General features: G+C 42.8%; 1 protein-coding gene across 2 annotated transcripts in view; it reads right to left on the minus strand.

Moving 5' to 3' along the window:
* Window positions 1–16214, minus strand: part of COG4 (component of oligomeric golgi complex 4) — an 873278-nt gene that overhangs the window by 158057 nt on the left and 699007 nt on the right. For both annotated transcript variants that reach the window (XM_044081315.1, XM_044081318.1), the window contains one exon: window positions 9731–9823. In XM_044081315.1, coding sequence (XP_043937250.1) covers window positions 9731–9823 — 93 coding nt within the window. The remainder of the gene's footprint in view (window positions 1–9730; window positions 9824–16214) is intronic.

Raw genomic sequence — 16214 nt, forward strand, 5'->3', positions numbered from 1 at the left:
GCTGCATTTGGCATTGATTTGGCTGGCAAAGAAATCACAGCAAGGCTGTCCCCATCTGTGGAAAATCTGTTCCGCTATTTCCTGTTTCAGAGACCACTTGTGAGGCATCAGAATTGCCCGGCTAAGCTTGTTTATCACATTGGTCGTCCCTGGAATGTGCGTTGCAACCAGAAAACGCTTGGAAGATATCACCCACTTCCAAACTCAAATGGCCTCCCGACAGAGTGGGTAAGATCTGGTTCCGCTTTGTTTGTTGATATACCATACTACCGACATGTTGGCTGATTGTACTGCAATAGCCCCCAGAAGCAGAAGGTAGTGAAGTGCTTGCAATGCCAGGAGCACCACCCTCATCTCTAGAACGTTGATATGCAGGTGAGCCTCGTGATCTTGCCATGTGCCTTGGACAGTCCTACCTAGATAATGCCCCCCACCCTGTGAGGCATCCGTGGTCACAATGGTGACGGGTTGGTGAGGAATAAATGAAATGTCCGTGGTTAGCTGATTGGGTAGAGTCCACCAAATGAGGTCCTTCTTGCAAGAGTCTGTCAGCAGAATGTGATGAGATAATGGAAGGTGCTGAAAGGACCATTGGGACAACAGGAGCCACTGAAGAATCCTCATGTGTAGTCTGGCTAGCGGCACTAGTAATATGGTGGAGACCATAGCCCCTAGAAGCTGCAGAATAGCCTTGGCTTTGACCTTTCGTAAGGGGAGTAGAGGTTGAATTTGAAGAACTAGATTCTGTGCCCTTTCTGCAGGAAGACGAGCAAACATATTTCTTGTGTCTATCTCTGCACCTATAAAAATCACAGATTGAGAGGGCAACAAGGCAGATTTTTCCCAATTTATAGAAATTCCCAGCTGGGCACAAAGCTGAATAGTAGCGTCACTGGTGTGAAGAAGTAGATGCCTGGTGGAGGCAGTCAAGAGCCAGTCGTCCAGATACGGAAACACCTGGAATCCTCGATGTCTCAGGTGAGCAGTCACTACCACCATACACTTGGTGTACACCCTGGGGGCTGTGGTGAAATCAAAGGGCAGAGCACGAAACTGGTAATGACTGGCTCCCAGCCGGAAGCGTAGATGACGCCTCGATGCCCTGTCCATTTTTATGCAGTAGTAAGTGTCTTGAAGATCTATTGAGCACATCCAATTGTCTTTCCCTAACAACGGGAGTATAGACTGCAGTGTCACCATCTGGAACTTGTCCTTCTTTACTGATTTGTTCAATCTGCTGAGGTCCAAGATGGGCCTCCAGACCCCTGTACGTTTTTGGCACTAAAAAGAATGTTGAGTAAGTTCTGGATCCTATTTGGTCTGCTGGGGCGGTTTGGATGACTCTTGACAGTAACTTGTTGACCTCCACAGTTGCCTGATCCCTGTGATTGGGTGGAACATCCAAGATCCTCTTGGGAACAAAAGGTGGAAGAGAAAAGGGTATGACATAACCTCTGGTAATAATTCTTTGTACCCACTTGTTGTCTTGAATGATACCCAGCCAGGCTTCTGGATACAAAGAAATGCGACGACCGGCCCCAGAGAAGCACAGTCGGACCCCTCATCAGGAATGCTGGTAAGGCCTGCCCAGAAAGAAATCGTGACCTCCCTGGTTTTGCGGTCTGCCCCTGCCTCTCAGGTGACGTTTACCATTTCCTCCTCCTCCTCTGCCTCTGAAGGAGGAGTCACCCTGGGCATCCTGGAAAAACCTTTGGGACTTCTTCAACCACATTTTACCGCCCCTCTGACCCTTAGGGTATGGTCTAGAGGGTACAGTAAAACGTACTCCCACGGCAGAGAGCGTTTTCCCTTCTTGCTTGCACCGGGTGAGGGTGTCCTTTACCTTGGGTTCCAAACAATAAGGAACTTGTTGAAGGGGGCGTTGGCAAAGGTAGACTTGAACAGTTCCGCAAAATTACACAAATGCATCCAGGAATGACACCTTAGGGAAATTCCTGAACCCGCTGCACTACTCGCTCCATCGGCTGGATACGAGATGAGCCTGATGGATGAGTTGACGATAAAGTTCATGGTGGACAACTGGGCAGACACCTTGTCAGGGACTCCCTCAGTAGATGTACCTTGTAGAGAATCTCCTAACTCCTTAAGGAGATCTCTCTGAAGCCTCATGAAGTGTGTAAGGTAGTTCGGCGATCTAAGGGTAAATGCCACTGAAGAGAAGATACGCTTCCCATATCTGTCCATCGTTCTAGACTCCTTGTTTGGTGGATGAACAGAAAAATAAGTTTCTGCTAGCTCCTTCTTAGTTGCGCCGCCACCACCATGGCATCTACGGGGACATCTTTAGACAAAAATTCCTTTTCTGGGGGTGCAGAAAGAAACTTATTTGGTCTCCTGGGGACAGGGTCCACGGCATCAGGAGTATCCCACACCTTTCAACTAACTAGCTCCATCAGTTCGTCGAAGGGTGGAGACACCCAAGAGGCTGAAGGTTGAGACCCGAAAGCCTTCAAGTACACTGACTTCTCATCAGGAGGGGTGACAGTGGGCCAGCCGCACCTCTGCTTAAGGTTTCCAGGATGTCTACGAAAGAGACCTCATCAGAGGACAACTTGGGGGACGCTTCTGACTCCTCGAGGTCCGTGTCAGAGGTCAGAGACTCATCCTGGGAGTCTACATGCTTCCTCTTACATGCTCTCTTCCATGGAGGCTCCTTGGAAGGACATCCCGGGGAGGTCTGGAAGAGTGGGGGCCACCAGCTGGTGGCTTCTGAGGCTGCGGGTCTCTGCTGTCCAAGGAGAGAGTAGGAGCTGAAACAGAAGTAGGTGTCCTGGGGGAAGAGTGTTGGTACCCCTGGTAGGAGCTGAAGATTGGGACAGCACACTCCATCATCTCGAATACGGACCTCTCCGGCTCCGAGGAGACCGAGGATGCCATCGGTTCCAGAGCCATCTGTACCGAGATAGACATAGGATCCGAACTCACCTTCACTGACATGCCGAGAGGAAAACTAGGAATCGAAGAGGTTCGGTTCCAGACATCCCTGTCAGGGCCGACCAGGGAGCTTTGGCTCCTAGACACCATGGACGGCACCGAGAGTGTCGGAGCGGAACTCGGCTCCGAAACAGCCACAGGGGGAGCTGGAGCAGAGGGTGCCACCAGCGGTACCAAACACTCTGGCTCCAAAGACCAGCACTACCCTTTCCACATCTTCTTCTGATAAACTCCTGGAAGATCTGGAGGACAGAGTAGGAGAACAGGATTTCTGTAGTATTGGTGACTTCAATGTAGGGGAGACCAGTAGAGGGTCCATACACTGGCTCTGTAAAATACTCTGAGGTTGGCTCCGATACACTTGGCGTCAACCCTGTAATCACAGTACAGCTCTCAATTGGCTCCAGACTCTGTGGAGCCGATGAGACAGTGGACTCATCAGATTTAGTAATTTTAAGATGTGGCTCCGAGACACCAGCCGGTGCAGGGGAGGGCCTCTTAGACTTGGACTTTTCCTTTTTAGATCCCTGAGATCTAGAAGAGGAGGAAGAGCTAGCCAGATCTTCCTCAAAGGAAGGTTTTAGAAGACCTTTTAGGATAAGCTTATTTTTTTCTTTCTTGCAACACCCTAGCACTAAGAGAGTGGCAAATAAGCAAGTTTCCTGTAAGTGGATGGCCCCAAGACAATAAACGCAGTTACTGTGGCCATCCGTTATAGACCTCTTTTGTGAGCATTTTATGCATTTTTTAAAGCCAGATGGCTTATTGGTCCTTGCTTTCCTTAGACATTCTCCAAAAGATGAGCTCACACACACACACACACACACACACACACACACACACACACACACACACACACACACACACACACACACACACACACACACACACACAAAGAGAAATGGGGAGGACTAGGTCCTCTAACTTAAATGGGCCTAGCCCTACAGGAAAGGTAAAAAGACACCACGAGGACTAGGTCCACTAACTTAAACGGGCCTAGCCCTGGCAGGAAAGAGAAATGGAAAAACTTGGTTGCCTAACTAAAACAGACCTAGGGGGGAGAGAACAATAAGAAAACTCATCACACACTCCAAAAACAGGAATAAAGCGTAAATTCTAGGATATACTAAATCTGAACAGAACCTCATTCTGTTAACACTAATAAACTTAGCAAGCGGGAATCCACAAAACTCTAGGACTTATGACTATTAACAACACACAGTCCGAGTGCAAAAGGCACCAACAATTACTAATGTCTAATTATCAAACACGAAAAACTAGCACGCAGGATACCAAACACTATAAAGCCAAAAGGCCAACTGTACTGAAGGAAATTGCACACAAACGGCACACTAACAAACGCTAACTATTCTAACTAGCATACTACACTAACTAGAGTATACAATGTTATAACAACAATATTAAGTAGAAAATGCAAAAATTTGAATAAACTTGAAAAACTTAGCCAGAGCCAAGGAGAAGCACAACCGAACTCGTCGACGTGGCAAACAAGATCTGGGGATTGTACTGGTGCACCATGGGATACCTACCTAGCCCCAAGCCAACTAGAAGACTTCCAGCTTGTAAATAGGTCGAGGATCGGCTCCGATCCCATTTGTAAGAATGAAGGCGAGATAGGACTACAGAACATATTACATTTCACATTATTGTGTGCATCTAATTAAAAGACAAGACACACTTCCATTAACTACTTCAGGTCTAGCACTGATAAAAACTAAGATCAAGTTGCAAGGAAATTAAGTAAAAATGAGACACTGACACTTTCTTACTTACCTGTTAGAGACAGAAATTTAAAGAATGGTTAGAGGAAATGATCTGAGCATTATTAGGGAAGATTAAATTTCTTCAGAAGGGCTAGCTAGTGAGTGGGATAAAATGGAGTTTTAAAGCAGAGTACATACAAGAGATACAGCAAAGGAAGTAATAGGAATTATTTAGAAGAGCTGACAAGGATTAAAGTATTGCAGAATAAGGGGAATCTCACTGAAAAAAAAAGAGGAACAACTGCAGAGTGCTACAGAGAAAATAAGGGAGCATTTGGTTAACATGCATGAGTTTAGAAAGAATGCCTAAGCAGCTTTTGGTAACGTCAGATCACAAAAAAGTTTATTACTATTACTTAGGCAACCGAAAGCAGAAAGGGTTGTTGCCAAGGTTATGGCACCTATGACAAGAAAAATAACCAGAGATCCTATAGAGATATTTCAGAAATTTAAAGAAAAATTGCATGTAGGAGGAGAATACAGAAACTAAGAAAAAGCAAAAATGGAAATATTTATGGAAGAATTTAATTGTGCAAAGTTTAGGGGAGGTTGCAGCTCAAAATTTTAATTGCTAACGTAGGAAGAAATGGTGATGTATGACCAATCAGCATGACAGTCTCAAGGAACAGACAAGTATTCCTATGGAGGCTGGGAAGTTGAGAGAGGAAAAAGTTATCAAGATCTAGGAGACTTTGTTTAACAGCATTTTAAAAAGTGTGTGTGTGTGCGGTGGGGGGGGGGGACAGCATTCTGGAAGAAAGCTGTGGTGTCTGAATTAACCAAGGGGGGATAAAAACCCTTCAGAACCAGCTTCATACAGATCCATTTCAAATTTAAACCACAATTATAAAGTGGTTATGCCTATACTAGCTAAGAGAATTGCAAAAGTGTTGCCAAAATGACAGACATGTATCAATATGGTTCTGTGGAGGGAAGGCAAACATTTGATGCCTGTAACAGAGAAATGATGATCCAGGGGGAATAAACCACTATTGTAAGTGGGTTGTGATGCAGGAAAGCATATGCTAGTTAACTGAAGATTTTAGGAGTATGGCAAGAGCAGCATTTGCAATCACTGATAGAATAATAGGATTAATTAGGAAGCTATATGAATGGTTGAGGATAAGAATTAAGATGGGTGGGTTCTTCTCTGAAAAGCTGAACTTGAACACAGAAACAAAGTGGTGGTATCCTACTTCACATTTTATTTGCTTTATATTTAGGGCCACTGGCAAAGAAAATAAGTGACTCAAATTCAAGGATATAACTGGCATGGTAATCAAGAAAGGTTAGCTTTATTTGCAAATGATATTATTTTGTACTTGAAAAGTCCAGAAAAGGACATTTCAGTGTGGTGGAGCACAGACAGCTTCACATCATTTCAGGATATAAAATTAATGAAAGTAAAACTCGACAGCAGTGAACTATATGTCTACACATGATTTAGTTCAGCAATACTAATACTTATGGAGACATGATACGATTAAATATTTACGTGTATGGCAGCAGCTATGGATATGTGGGAATAGGCTAAACAAAAGATAACACAAACTGAAAATTCCTGATTAAAGATGTAGCTAGTATGATACAAGCAGTGAAACATTTTTAATCCTTTTCGTTTTATACTCAGATCAGGCAAATGTTATTAACCAGAGGAGAAATTGTGAATGGTAACTAATAAAGAATTAAAGAAATGTATTTGGAAGGGAGAGATGGCAAGGGTTAAATGGGTAAGCTGATCCTCCCCATAGAACAAGGTGATTTAAGATTACCTGATTTCATGGGATACTTTAGAGCTATACAGTTAAGTCCCATATACATAATGAAAGCAGAACATTATAAATCAAGTGAAAAGGGATAAGGATCAAATGAGGTGGGGGTGGGAGCTGAGAAATATGGAGATGATAGAATTTTGGTACAAGTCCTTAAAAAGGATAGCAACAACCATTCAGAATATTGCATTTATAAAATAGTAGAAAGCAGTCTAACAACTATGCAAATACAGGGATGTTGAAAGGAGATTTTGGCAATAGGGATGACTGCAAGCACAGGTGTAGAAAACAGACAAGAGTTGCTGGAATTTACTGGAGAAAAATCAGCAAAGAAGGCAAGGGAGTAAATAACTAGAGAGGGAAAGGAAATAAGAGTGTGATAAAGCCAAGAAGAAGTGTGGACTGCAGATTACAGACTGGCTTTACCTGCCAAGGATTAATATCAGAGTACAGGCTAATAGAAAGGGACAGAAGAATGCGAAGTGAAAGACCAGCTCTGGTAGAATTATTTAGTTGAGTCTAGAAGAAAAGCTGCTTTTAAAAAAATAGATAACTAAGCAGGACAAATATAATTTTGCACAATAACTTTAATAATTGATCATAGGAGGTTAGAAGGAGTGGGGGAAGAAAATGACAGAGACTGGAGAGGCAATTTACAAAGGAACAAAAACAGTAAATCTGTATGGCTCTCAACTATACAGCAAAGTCCTTGTTGCTTGGAAGTGTTTGCATAAGTATTCTGATACCCTACGCAGACTTCAGAGACTTTTTCCTCCGTTAGACAGCAAATGCTGTAGGTCTGATGGGAGTGGGAGAGGGAGAGACAGAGGGAGGGGTAGTTGGGAACATATTTTTCGGAAGTGTAACAATTTGGCAGAGTTTAAAAACTTAGTACAGAATACTCTGTCAAATGTGTTGGCTGAGAAATTAATTTGGAAATCAAAATCTAAAACAAATCTAACAAAGGATAAAATGAGAAAAAAACTGCAAAAGGAATCTTTATAAGAGGGAAGGAGGAAACTGCATAGAAATAAACTGAATTTGTGAAAACAAAGTAGAATAATAATTTTCAGGAAGAGGAGTCAGTTTTTTTCAGGGATGGTAGGAATTGAGCAATTTACGTAATGTTGATGTGAATGTTGTTTGTCTTTTGGCTTTTTCCCGGTAAGGGGTCACCACAGCGGAACTCCGGTCCGCTAATGATTGGCAGTAGATTTTTACGAAACGCCGAGGTGCCAGCTCGACGCCCAACCTTTTTCAACGAAGGAATGCCCATTTATGCACGCATGTCTTTCGAACGCTACCCAACCATGTGGAGGACATGCAGACTCCACACAGGAGGCACTCCCAAGCCAAGCAGAGAATCGAACGGGAGAACCTCTTGCTGTGAGGTAACAACGCTACCGCCGTACCATAGCGGAAACCACAATTGTTAAAAAATTATATACTGCATGAAAACAACAGGTAATATCACTACGGTTTGTTTTCTTTTCTATTACTGTATTATATAACTATGATACTATTGTAATTATAATTTAATTAAAAAAACACTTCCTTTAAGGCAATCCTTAAAGATTGGATGGGTCTGCATAAATTCATCCCATGCCTAACTTACTTTGTTCTCCTGGAGGCAAAAACTGACAGTGAGTATAGGCAAAGTGATTACGGACTGCGAAATGATGCTCCATGTAAACTTCATGAATATATACAGCAGGCAGAATTACAATCATTTTCAGGACTACAGTTACAGTTTTTTGAACCCAGACACTTTACCCACAATGAATGAAAAAATATAAGCAATATTGGCATGGGAAGCAAATACACCAGTTCTCTGCATTTGACCTGCTGCAGAAATCCTCTGCCGATTTCCACCCAGTCAGTCATCATTGCCTGATGTTTCAGTATTCTTCTCCCCAGTGGGGTCCAGCAAGACAGCTGTCATACAACATGAGAAAATATGGGAAAATTCCTCCTGACTCCCCACAGCCCACAGTGAAGCAATGGAACTCTGGTTTCTAATTATTCATTCATTTCTCCTTTTCCTCGCTGGCTTTCTGTTGCTAGCTCCTACTAAAATCTGGGTCACCTGCAGCACAGAAAGCAGGCTTTCTGTGCCTGTAGATCAGTCATTGCATTTTAATGGTGGCTCTGAAAAAGCCACTGGCACTACTTTCTGAAGGATTAGGAGACTGTGATGCCAGCACTTTTCTGACCACCCACACAGCTCTACCCAACTCTTTTTAGTCAACCTTCAAACAGTAGGCCTAGGACGAAGCTGTCTCTGATCTTAAGGAGACTGTTTCAGAAGAAAAGTAGTCTGCATCACTTTGTTCAGTACTGGATCTATTAGTATGCTCTGGGTCTCAATGCTAGCTGTGAATGGCACCAGGTTTTACACTGAAGGTACTGGTCAATGTCAAAGCAACAGAGGTGAGTGCCAGTCAAATAGCCACTATTAAGACTTTATGAATCATGACCCTTAAACATTTGATCAGTTTATGGCAGATTATAGTACAGCTCAAAGTCATCAGTCACTTTCAATGTAGCATTTCTCAGCTGAATGAATCGGTTGTATATTGTAAGTGAAAAAATGTATCTTTGTCTTTTATTTATTGTCTTGTTGAACCCCAGCAAAATTGGTATTTAGTGTTGCTGTTGTGCTGCTCAAAAAGGCAGAACAAGCACTGGGGGTAACTGTCATCTGGCATGTCTACCAGAGTAAAAAAGCAGGGCTTAAATAGTGTGGCTTCAGCATGGTGCCAATGAAATCACAGGCCATGTGTTCATGTGCTAACATCAAGTAAGAGAAGAAAAACTGTTAAGAAACACACCATGGGAACAATAAAATAAAATAAAAGGGAATTGCTTCTAACATGAGAAACTACTTGGGAGCATAAATTCATATTAAAATGAAATCTTTGTCCGAAAAAAATGCTGGTAAGCACTGTGAATATGCACTTGTATAACTGAACTGAGTCAGAACAACCAAATACAGGAGAGATAAGGGAATCAAACAGAATGATGGGAGCCAGGGAAAGAGGAATAGCCTGAAGACTTCCAAGTGACAAGCAACCCTAAATGTCTGTGGCAGCTAATCCAAATCCTACTAGTTATTGAAAACAAATTGCTGCTTGTCAGACATAACCTTCTCTAAATTATGGGAATGAAAATAAAAAGGAAGCAAATGCTGTATACTCAACTAAACTAAACCATGCGTACCTCTTCAATGTTGTGCGAGACAGACAGGAAGCTATTAATCCAAGGCTTGACCTGAGGTTTTATAGCAGTGTTATTGAGCTCCATCAGCCCTTCCTGAAAGGTAAATTAGGAAATGTTTAAGTCAGCCAACATAAGAGAATTAAATAATACTTGATGCTTTTACCTTATTGCTTATTTTTTTCTGTCAGCAAACATAACAGAATAAAATAAATAAATACTTGATGCGTTTGCCTTGTTATTTGGGTACAATCTGTTACTGACACATCTTGAGAATGGCACATTAAGCAAACCAAATACATTTTGAGAAGCTAATATAGTGAAATCTTGGTTGCACATTTGTGCTCTAAAATGGGACTCTCATTCTGGAACTGAATTTATTTACAGTACTCGTATCTTACATATGCAGTGCAGAGATAAAACACATCTAATCCCCCTCAACCGCTGATCGAAAGACAAACATAAACATACCCACACTGCTGCATTCAAGTCAAGAAACACTGAACTCTGGCTAAAGGTGTTCCTATTTGCCAATGGTTGGGCTGTGCTACCTACAAAGTCATGTTACTAGCACGGGAACACAGCATTAACCTTAACTACTGGCAATAAAGGTGTCAGTAGCAAGTGAAGGACTTGGTGAGGGGGAATAGGACTGGTTGCCAGCCAGTTTGCTTCCTGTGGTGGTGGGGAATAAGGCTGCCAAAAGCCTGCCAGTTTTAGTAGATGCTAAAGACTAGCCACTGGCATTAGGACTCAACTAAGTGCATGCATTGTCATTTCTCAAGATGTGTCAGTAACGGACCACACCCAAATAACAAGGCATGAGTATCAATCACTTTTGTGTACTAGGCATAACATAAAATCTCCCAGACCTTATTGCATAAAAGCGCTCAACATTGCCCCCAACATGAAATGCAAACTTTTGTCCCTTAACTTAAGGCGACACACCATCAGTCAGATCCCTGCATGACATAAAGGAACCCCTGTGATGTGACCATGGGTGCAAAGTCCTCCTTTTTTTTTTCAGAAAGTTACCTTTACTTAAATTTTGTTTCCAGGTTAAGCTTCCTCAGTTCAAAACAATATTCAGTACAAGCCATTCAGAAGTACAGCTGCATGACCATTGTAAACAAGCAAATATCTAGGACCTCCTCCACCGCACAGAGATGAAGCTCCAACTACAACAAAGATGCCTTAAATTCAGTTAATAGCTTTGTTACTGGGAGGAGTAAGCTGGGAAGAGACACTTCTTGCTTGCTTCTCTCAAAGGGAAGGTCAGAGTAGTGCATAACCAGGCTATGATCTCAATTTAAAATCTTTTTTTTTTTTTTTAAAACATCTTCACTAGGCAAACATAAATTAACAGGAAAGAAAAAACATATTAACATTTTTTTCTTTTACATACATTATACATAACATATCCTTTCTTTATAAATATTATTATAGGATCATAGGAGGTTACTAGGATAGGGTTCCCTTCAGAATATCAAAGGTTTAAAACTTCAAATGTCATATGGTCAAGACCATATGATCGAAGTTTCAAAACTTCGAAAGTTCTGAACAGAGATCTTCATACAGCACGGAACAGGAAATGTTCCCTTTTCCTCACTGTAGTGCGATCTCAGAGTTGGTATATTTAAATAGCAGGGGGTGTGGGGAATGTTGAGGAACATGGTTTTGTTTTTGCATTTATTTCAGAATTTCCAAGTTTTGAAACTTCGGTCATATGGTCCCGACTATATGAAATTCAAAGTTTTAAACCTTCGATATTTTGAAGTGAATCCACTACGCTATTGGCCCTAGGGCCTATACAAGCCTAGCCAAGATATACCCCTGTTCCCTCACAGATCAAGATATATCGTTTATACTTGCAAAGCGAATCTATGGTCAGCATCTGTCCAGCATTATCAGTAAAACATTGCATAATTTGCTCAATTCCTGCCGTTCCTTAAAAGTACAGTTTTGTACCTACCATAAATGTAGATGTTCGAAGATCCACATTGCTGCAGTCCTTACACTTGGGTAGTCCGCTGTCCTCGGTCGGCCCGAATATCAAAGTATTAGGCTGACGTCGGTCAAGGCGCTTAAGACTGACATCAGGACGTCAGGGTATAAATGCGCATGACCGACGTCATATCCTCAGTCTTTTCTTGCCCCAGATGTCAGAAGACCCTAAACAGAAAGGTCAAAAAACCAAAATACAACAAAAAACAACCAACCACCCCTGTACTAAGCATATGTACAATATATACAATATTTACAATATGTACAACCCAAACCACACAACCGCCTCTAACTACAGAGGGAAGGAGGGAGGGTAAATTGGACTGCAGCAATGTGGATCTTGAACATCTACATTTATGGTAGGTACAAAACTGTACTATGTTCTTCATCTCACATTGCTGCAGTCCTTACACTTGGGTAGAATCCCAAAGCAGAGATAAGGGAGGATGGCAAAACTATAAAGCAGTAGGAGCTGCCAAAATGCCCTGTAAAATTGCAGTGGCAAAACCAGCCCTCGATTTAGAGTAAAGTGGAAGGTGATAATGCTTAGAGAAAGTATGCACTGAACTCCAAGTAGCTGCCTCCAAAATATCTTTAGTTGCCACCCCCCTTAAAAAAGCTGTAGAAGTGGCAGTAGCCCTAGTGGAATGAGGCCTAATCCCAGCTGGAACCTCCTTGCCATGATGGGAATAACAGAAAGCAATACAAAACCCAATCCACTTAGAAATAGTTTGTTTTGACACAGGCTTGCCCTGAAAACCCAAAGCAAAAGAAACAAACAACTGCTGAGACTGCCTGAACCCTTTAGTTCTGTTCAAATAATATCTCAACTGCCTGTGTATATCCAAAGTGTGCAAAATCTTTTCCCCTTTATTTTGGGGGTTTGCATAAAAAGTAGGCAAATGAATAGTTTGGTTTAAAGCCACACTAGAAACCACTTTAGGCATAAAGGAAGGATTAGTACGCAAAGATACCCTATCCTTATGGAAAATTAAGAAAGGCTCAACTGCCATAAGGGCCTGTAATTCAGAAACCCTTCTCGCAGAGGTAATGGCCAACAAAAAAGCAGTCTTCCATGATAAATATTTCAACTCAGCAGTAGCTGCAGGCTCAAAAGGTTGTAGAGTGAGTTTCTCCAACACAAAATTGAGATCCCAAGCAGGGGTCGGAGCTCTCCGTGGGGGTCTTATATTCTTTGCCCCTCTAAGGAATTGCTTAAACAAGGGATGAGAAAACAATGGTGGTTCACAGTCATAGTGAGCAGAAATTGCTGCAGCATGAATCTTAATAGAAGAGAAGGACAAACCTTTGTCCAGTAACTCAGTAAGATATTGAAGAGCCACACTTAAATTAGGCTTAGAAACATCAAATTCCTTTGCTGCACTCCAAAATAAAAATCTCTTCCATTTATCTGCGTACACTTTCCTTGTACTAGGCCTTCTGGCCTCCAAAATAACATTCAAAACTTGCTGTGGCAGCTGAGACCCTCCAGGGTTTAAAACAGAATATGCCAGGCTGTCAGGTGAAGAGAGTGAAGTTTGACATTGAGTAAATGACTGTTCTCCTGAGACAGCAGGTGTGGAATCAAGGCAAAGGCCATGGAGGCTCCCGTACCAGACTTCTCAGTAATGGGTACCAGTGCTGTCGAGGCCAATCTGGAGCTATTAAAATCATCTTTGGCTTGTCCTGTCTGACCTTCAGGAGTACCTTTGGGAGGAGAGGCAGAGGTGGAAAGGCATACACATGAAGATTGTTCCAGCTGAATGAAAGAGCATCCACTTTCCAAGCTGTGGGATGAAACCTTTTTGTGCAAAACTTTGGCAGCTGGTAGTTTAGTGGAGAAGCGAACAGATCTATGTCTGGAGTTCCCCAGAACACTGTCAATTTCTGAAATACATGAGGATCCAATTTCCACTCGTGGGGATCCATAATTTGCCTGCTCAACACATCTGCTAAGGAGTTCTGTGCTCCCGGCAGAAACCTTGCCTGAAGATTCAGCTGTAAACTGAGAGCAGTCTCCCACAAAATCATTGCTTGTCTGCATAGAGGATAAGAATGTGTCCCCCCTTGCTTGTTGATGTACCACATGACAGTTGTGTTGTCTGTTAGAATCAACACCTGCCCTGGAAGAAGTAAATCCTTGAAAGCTATTAATGCAAATTGGACTGCTAACATCTCCTTCAAGTTGATATGTAGATGTTGAAGTCTGGCAGGCCACGTGTCTTGTACCCACTTTCCATTTAGATGAGCTCCCCAAGCTTTGTCTGAGGCATCTGTCGTTAGAATCTGACTCGCCTCTGGCCGGGTCACAGAGAGTCCCTTGTTTAGGTGACATTCCTGAGCCCACCACAAAAATTCCTTTTGAATGCAAGGTATTATTTGAATGACAGTGTCCAAATCTTGGCAGTGCTGTGTCCATACATTTTGAGATACCATTGCAGCTTCCTCATATGCAGTTTGGCATTGGGAAGCACCAGAATACAAGATGCCATGAACCCCAAGGCTTGAAGGACTGTCCTTGCAGTCAGCCTGGACTGATGAGACAATTGATGGAAGTAAAGAGAAAGATTCTTTTGTTTGTCCAGGGTCAAAAAAGCCATCTGGGATGCTGTATTCAGTCTCACACCCAGAAAGCACATGTCCTGAGAGGGTACTAGACTGGACTTTATTTCGTTCACAGAATACCCCAGGCATCTTAGCACTGCTATCACATATTGCAAATGATGAAGAAGTTCGTCCTTTCCTTGGGCCAGAATCAGGCAATCGTCCAAATAAGGATAGATCTGAATTCCTCTTAGCCTGAAGAAAGCTATCACTGGAGCCAGAACCTTCGTGAACACTCTGGGCGCAGTAGATAAGCCAAAGGGCAATGCAGAGAACTGATAATGTGAAGTCCCAGCTCGAAAACGCAGATACTTCCTGCAACTTAGCCTGATAGGAACATGAAGGTAAGCCTCCTTGAGATCCAAAGTCACCATCCAGTGATCCTTGCCCAGCAGAGGTAAAAGCTGTTGTAACGTCAACATTTTGAACTTGGGAATGTCCAGATAAGTGTTGAGGATAGATAAATCCAAAATTGGTCTCCACGTGTTCCCCTTCTTTGGCACTAGGAACAGGCGAGAATAAAATCCTAGGCCCACTTCTGGTAGAGGGACCGGTTGTATGGCCCCTATTTGGAGCAGCAGAGAAATTTGCTTGCGAGCCTCTAGTCTTTGCTGAGGAGGAACGTCCGGCATGCCTTTGAAAGGAGGCAAGGTATGGAAATAAAACCTGTAACCTTGGTGTATGATATCCAATACCCATCTGTCCTGGGTAATCAAACTCCAATTTTCTCTGAAGAGTGCCAACCTTCCGCCCAAAGGTGCTGCCAGACAAGAAGGATCTGGCAGCTGAAAAGGTAGGTCATTGGGCCTGTTTACGAAAGGACTAGCCCCTGCCCTCACCTGAAGATTGTGCAGGAGAACTCCCTGTTCTAGGCCTGAAGGAGCTCTGAGCTCTGCCCCTACCACGTCTAGATCTACCCCTAGACTGTGACTCATAAGAAGGGTATGTCCACCCCTTAGCAGGCCAATTCCTACTAAACTTCGGAGGCTGGACTTGCAAAAAATCTTTAACAGTCTGCATAGACTTAGCCTTGTCTTCCATTTTCTTCAAGACTGACTCAACAGGTGAACCAAACAACACATCAGACTGTAAAGGAGCATCCAAAATCCTTGTCTTAACATGTTCAGATAAATTCTGATCCCTCAACCAGGCGTGCCTGCGAAGAACTGACCCAGTGGCAGCCACCCTAGACGAGGCCTGTACAGCATCAAAACCACATTGTAAAGAATGCTTACCCACCTGTTCAGAGACATGTACTAAATCTTGTAATTCCTTACACTCAATGCCTTCCGCCAGAGCATCTACCTTAGACTTCAGTTGAGAAAGTAGATAGTTCTGATATTTCAACATGTGAAACTGGCAATTCAAAGCCCTCATAGCCAAGGTGGAAGAAGTATTGACTTTCTTTCCCCATCTATCCAAAGCTCTGGCCTCTTTATCTGGAGGAACCGGATTTTTTACAACAGAGGCCTTGACACCCTTAGGTCCCTGACTAACAGTTTCTGGGTCCGCCCTAGGACTCTTATAAAGATATTTATGAGCCTCAGGCACCCTATAATACCTATCCGGTTTAACAGGAGCAGGAGGCAAAGAATCAGGATTAAGTGAAGCCTCCGCAAACACATCTTCCACAACATCCAGAACAGGAGGTATAGCCAAAGGCCTATGCTGGGGTAAAAGCAAAAACTCCCTAAGCCTTTTCCTGGAATCAGAGAAGTCCTGACCTTCCCACTTAAAATGTTCCCTCATGGAATGAAGAGTCTCTGAAAAAGAAAAATCCTCTGGAGGTGAAGCAGAAGGGGTTGAATCATCTGCATCAGAATCAGAATAAGGAGAATACTCCTGCAAGTCTTCAGTCAAGACTCTGAAACATCTGAAG

Source organism: Protopterus annectens, chromosome 8.part0, assembly GCF_019279795.1.
Source record: "Protopterus annectens isolate FY-2018-M chromosome 8.part0, PAN1.0, whole genome shotgun sequence".
Lineage (NCBI taxonomy): Eukaryota > Metazoa > Chordata > Ceratodontiformes > Protopteridae > Protopterus > Protopterus annectens.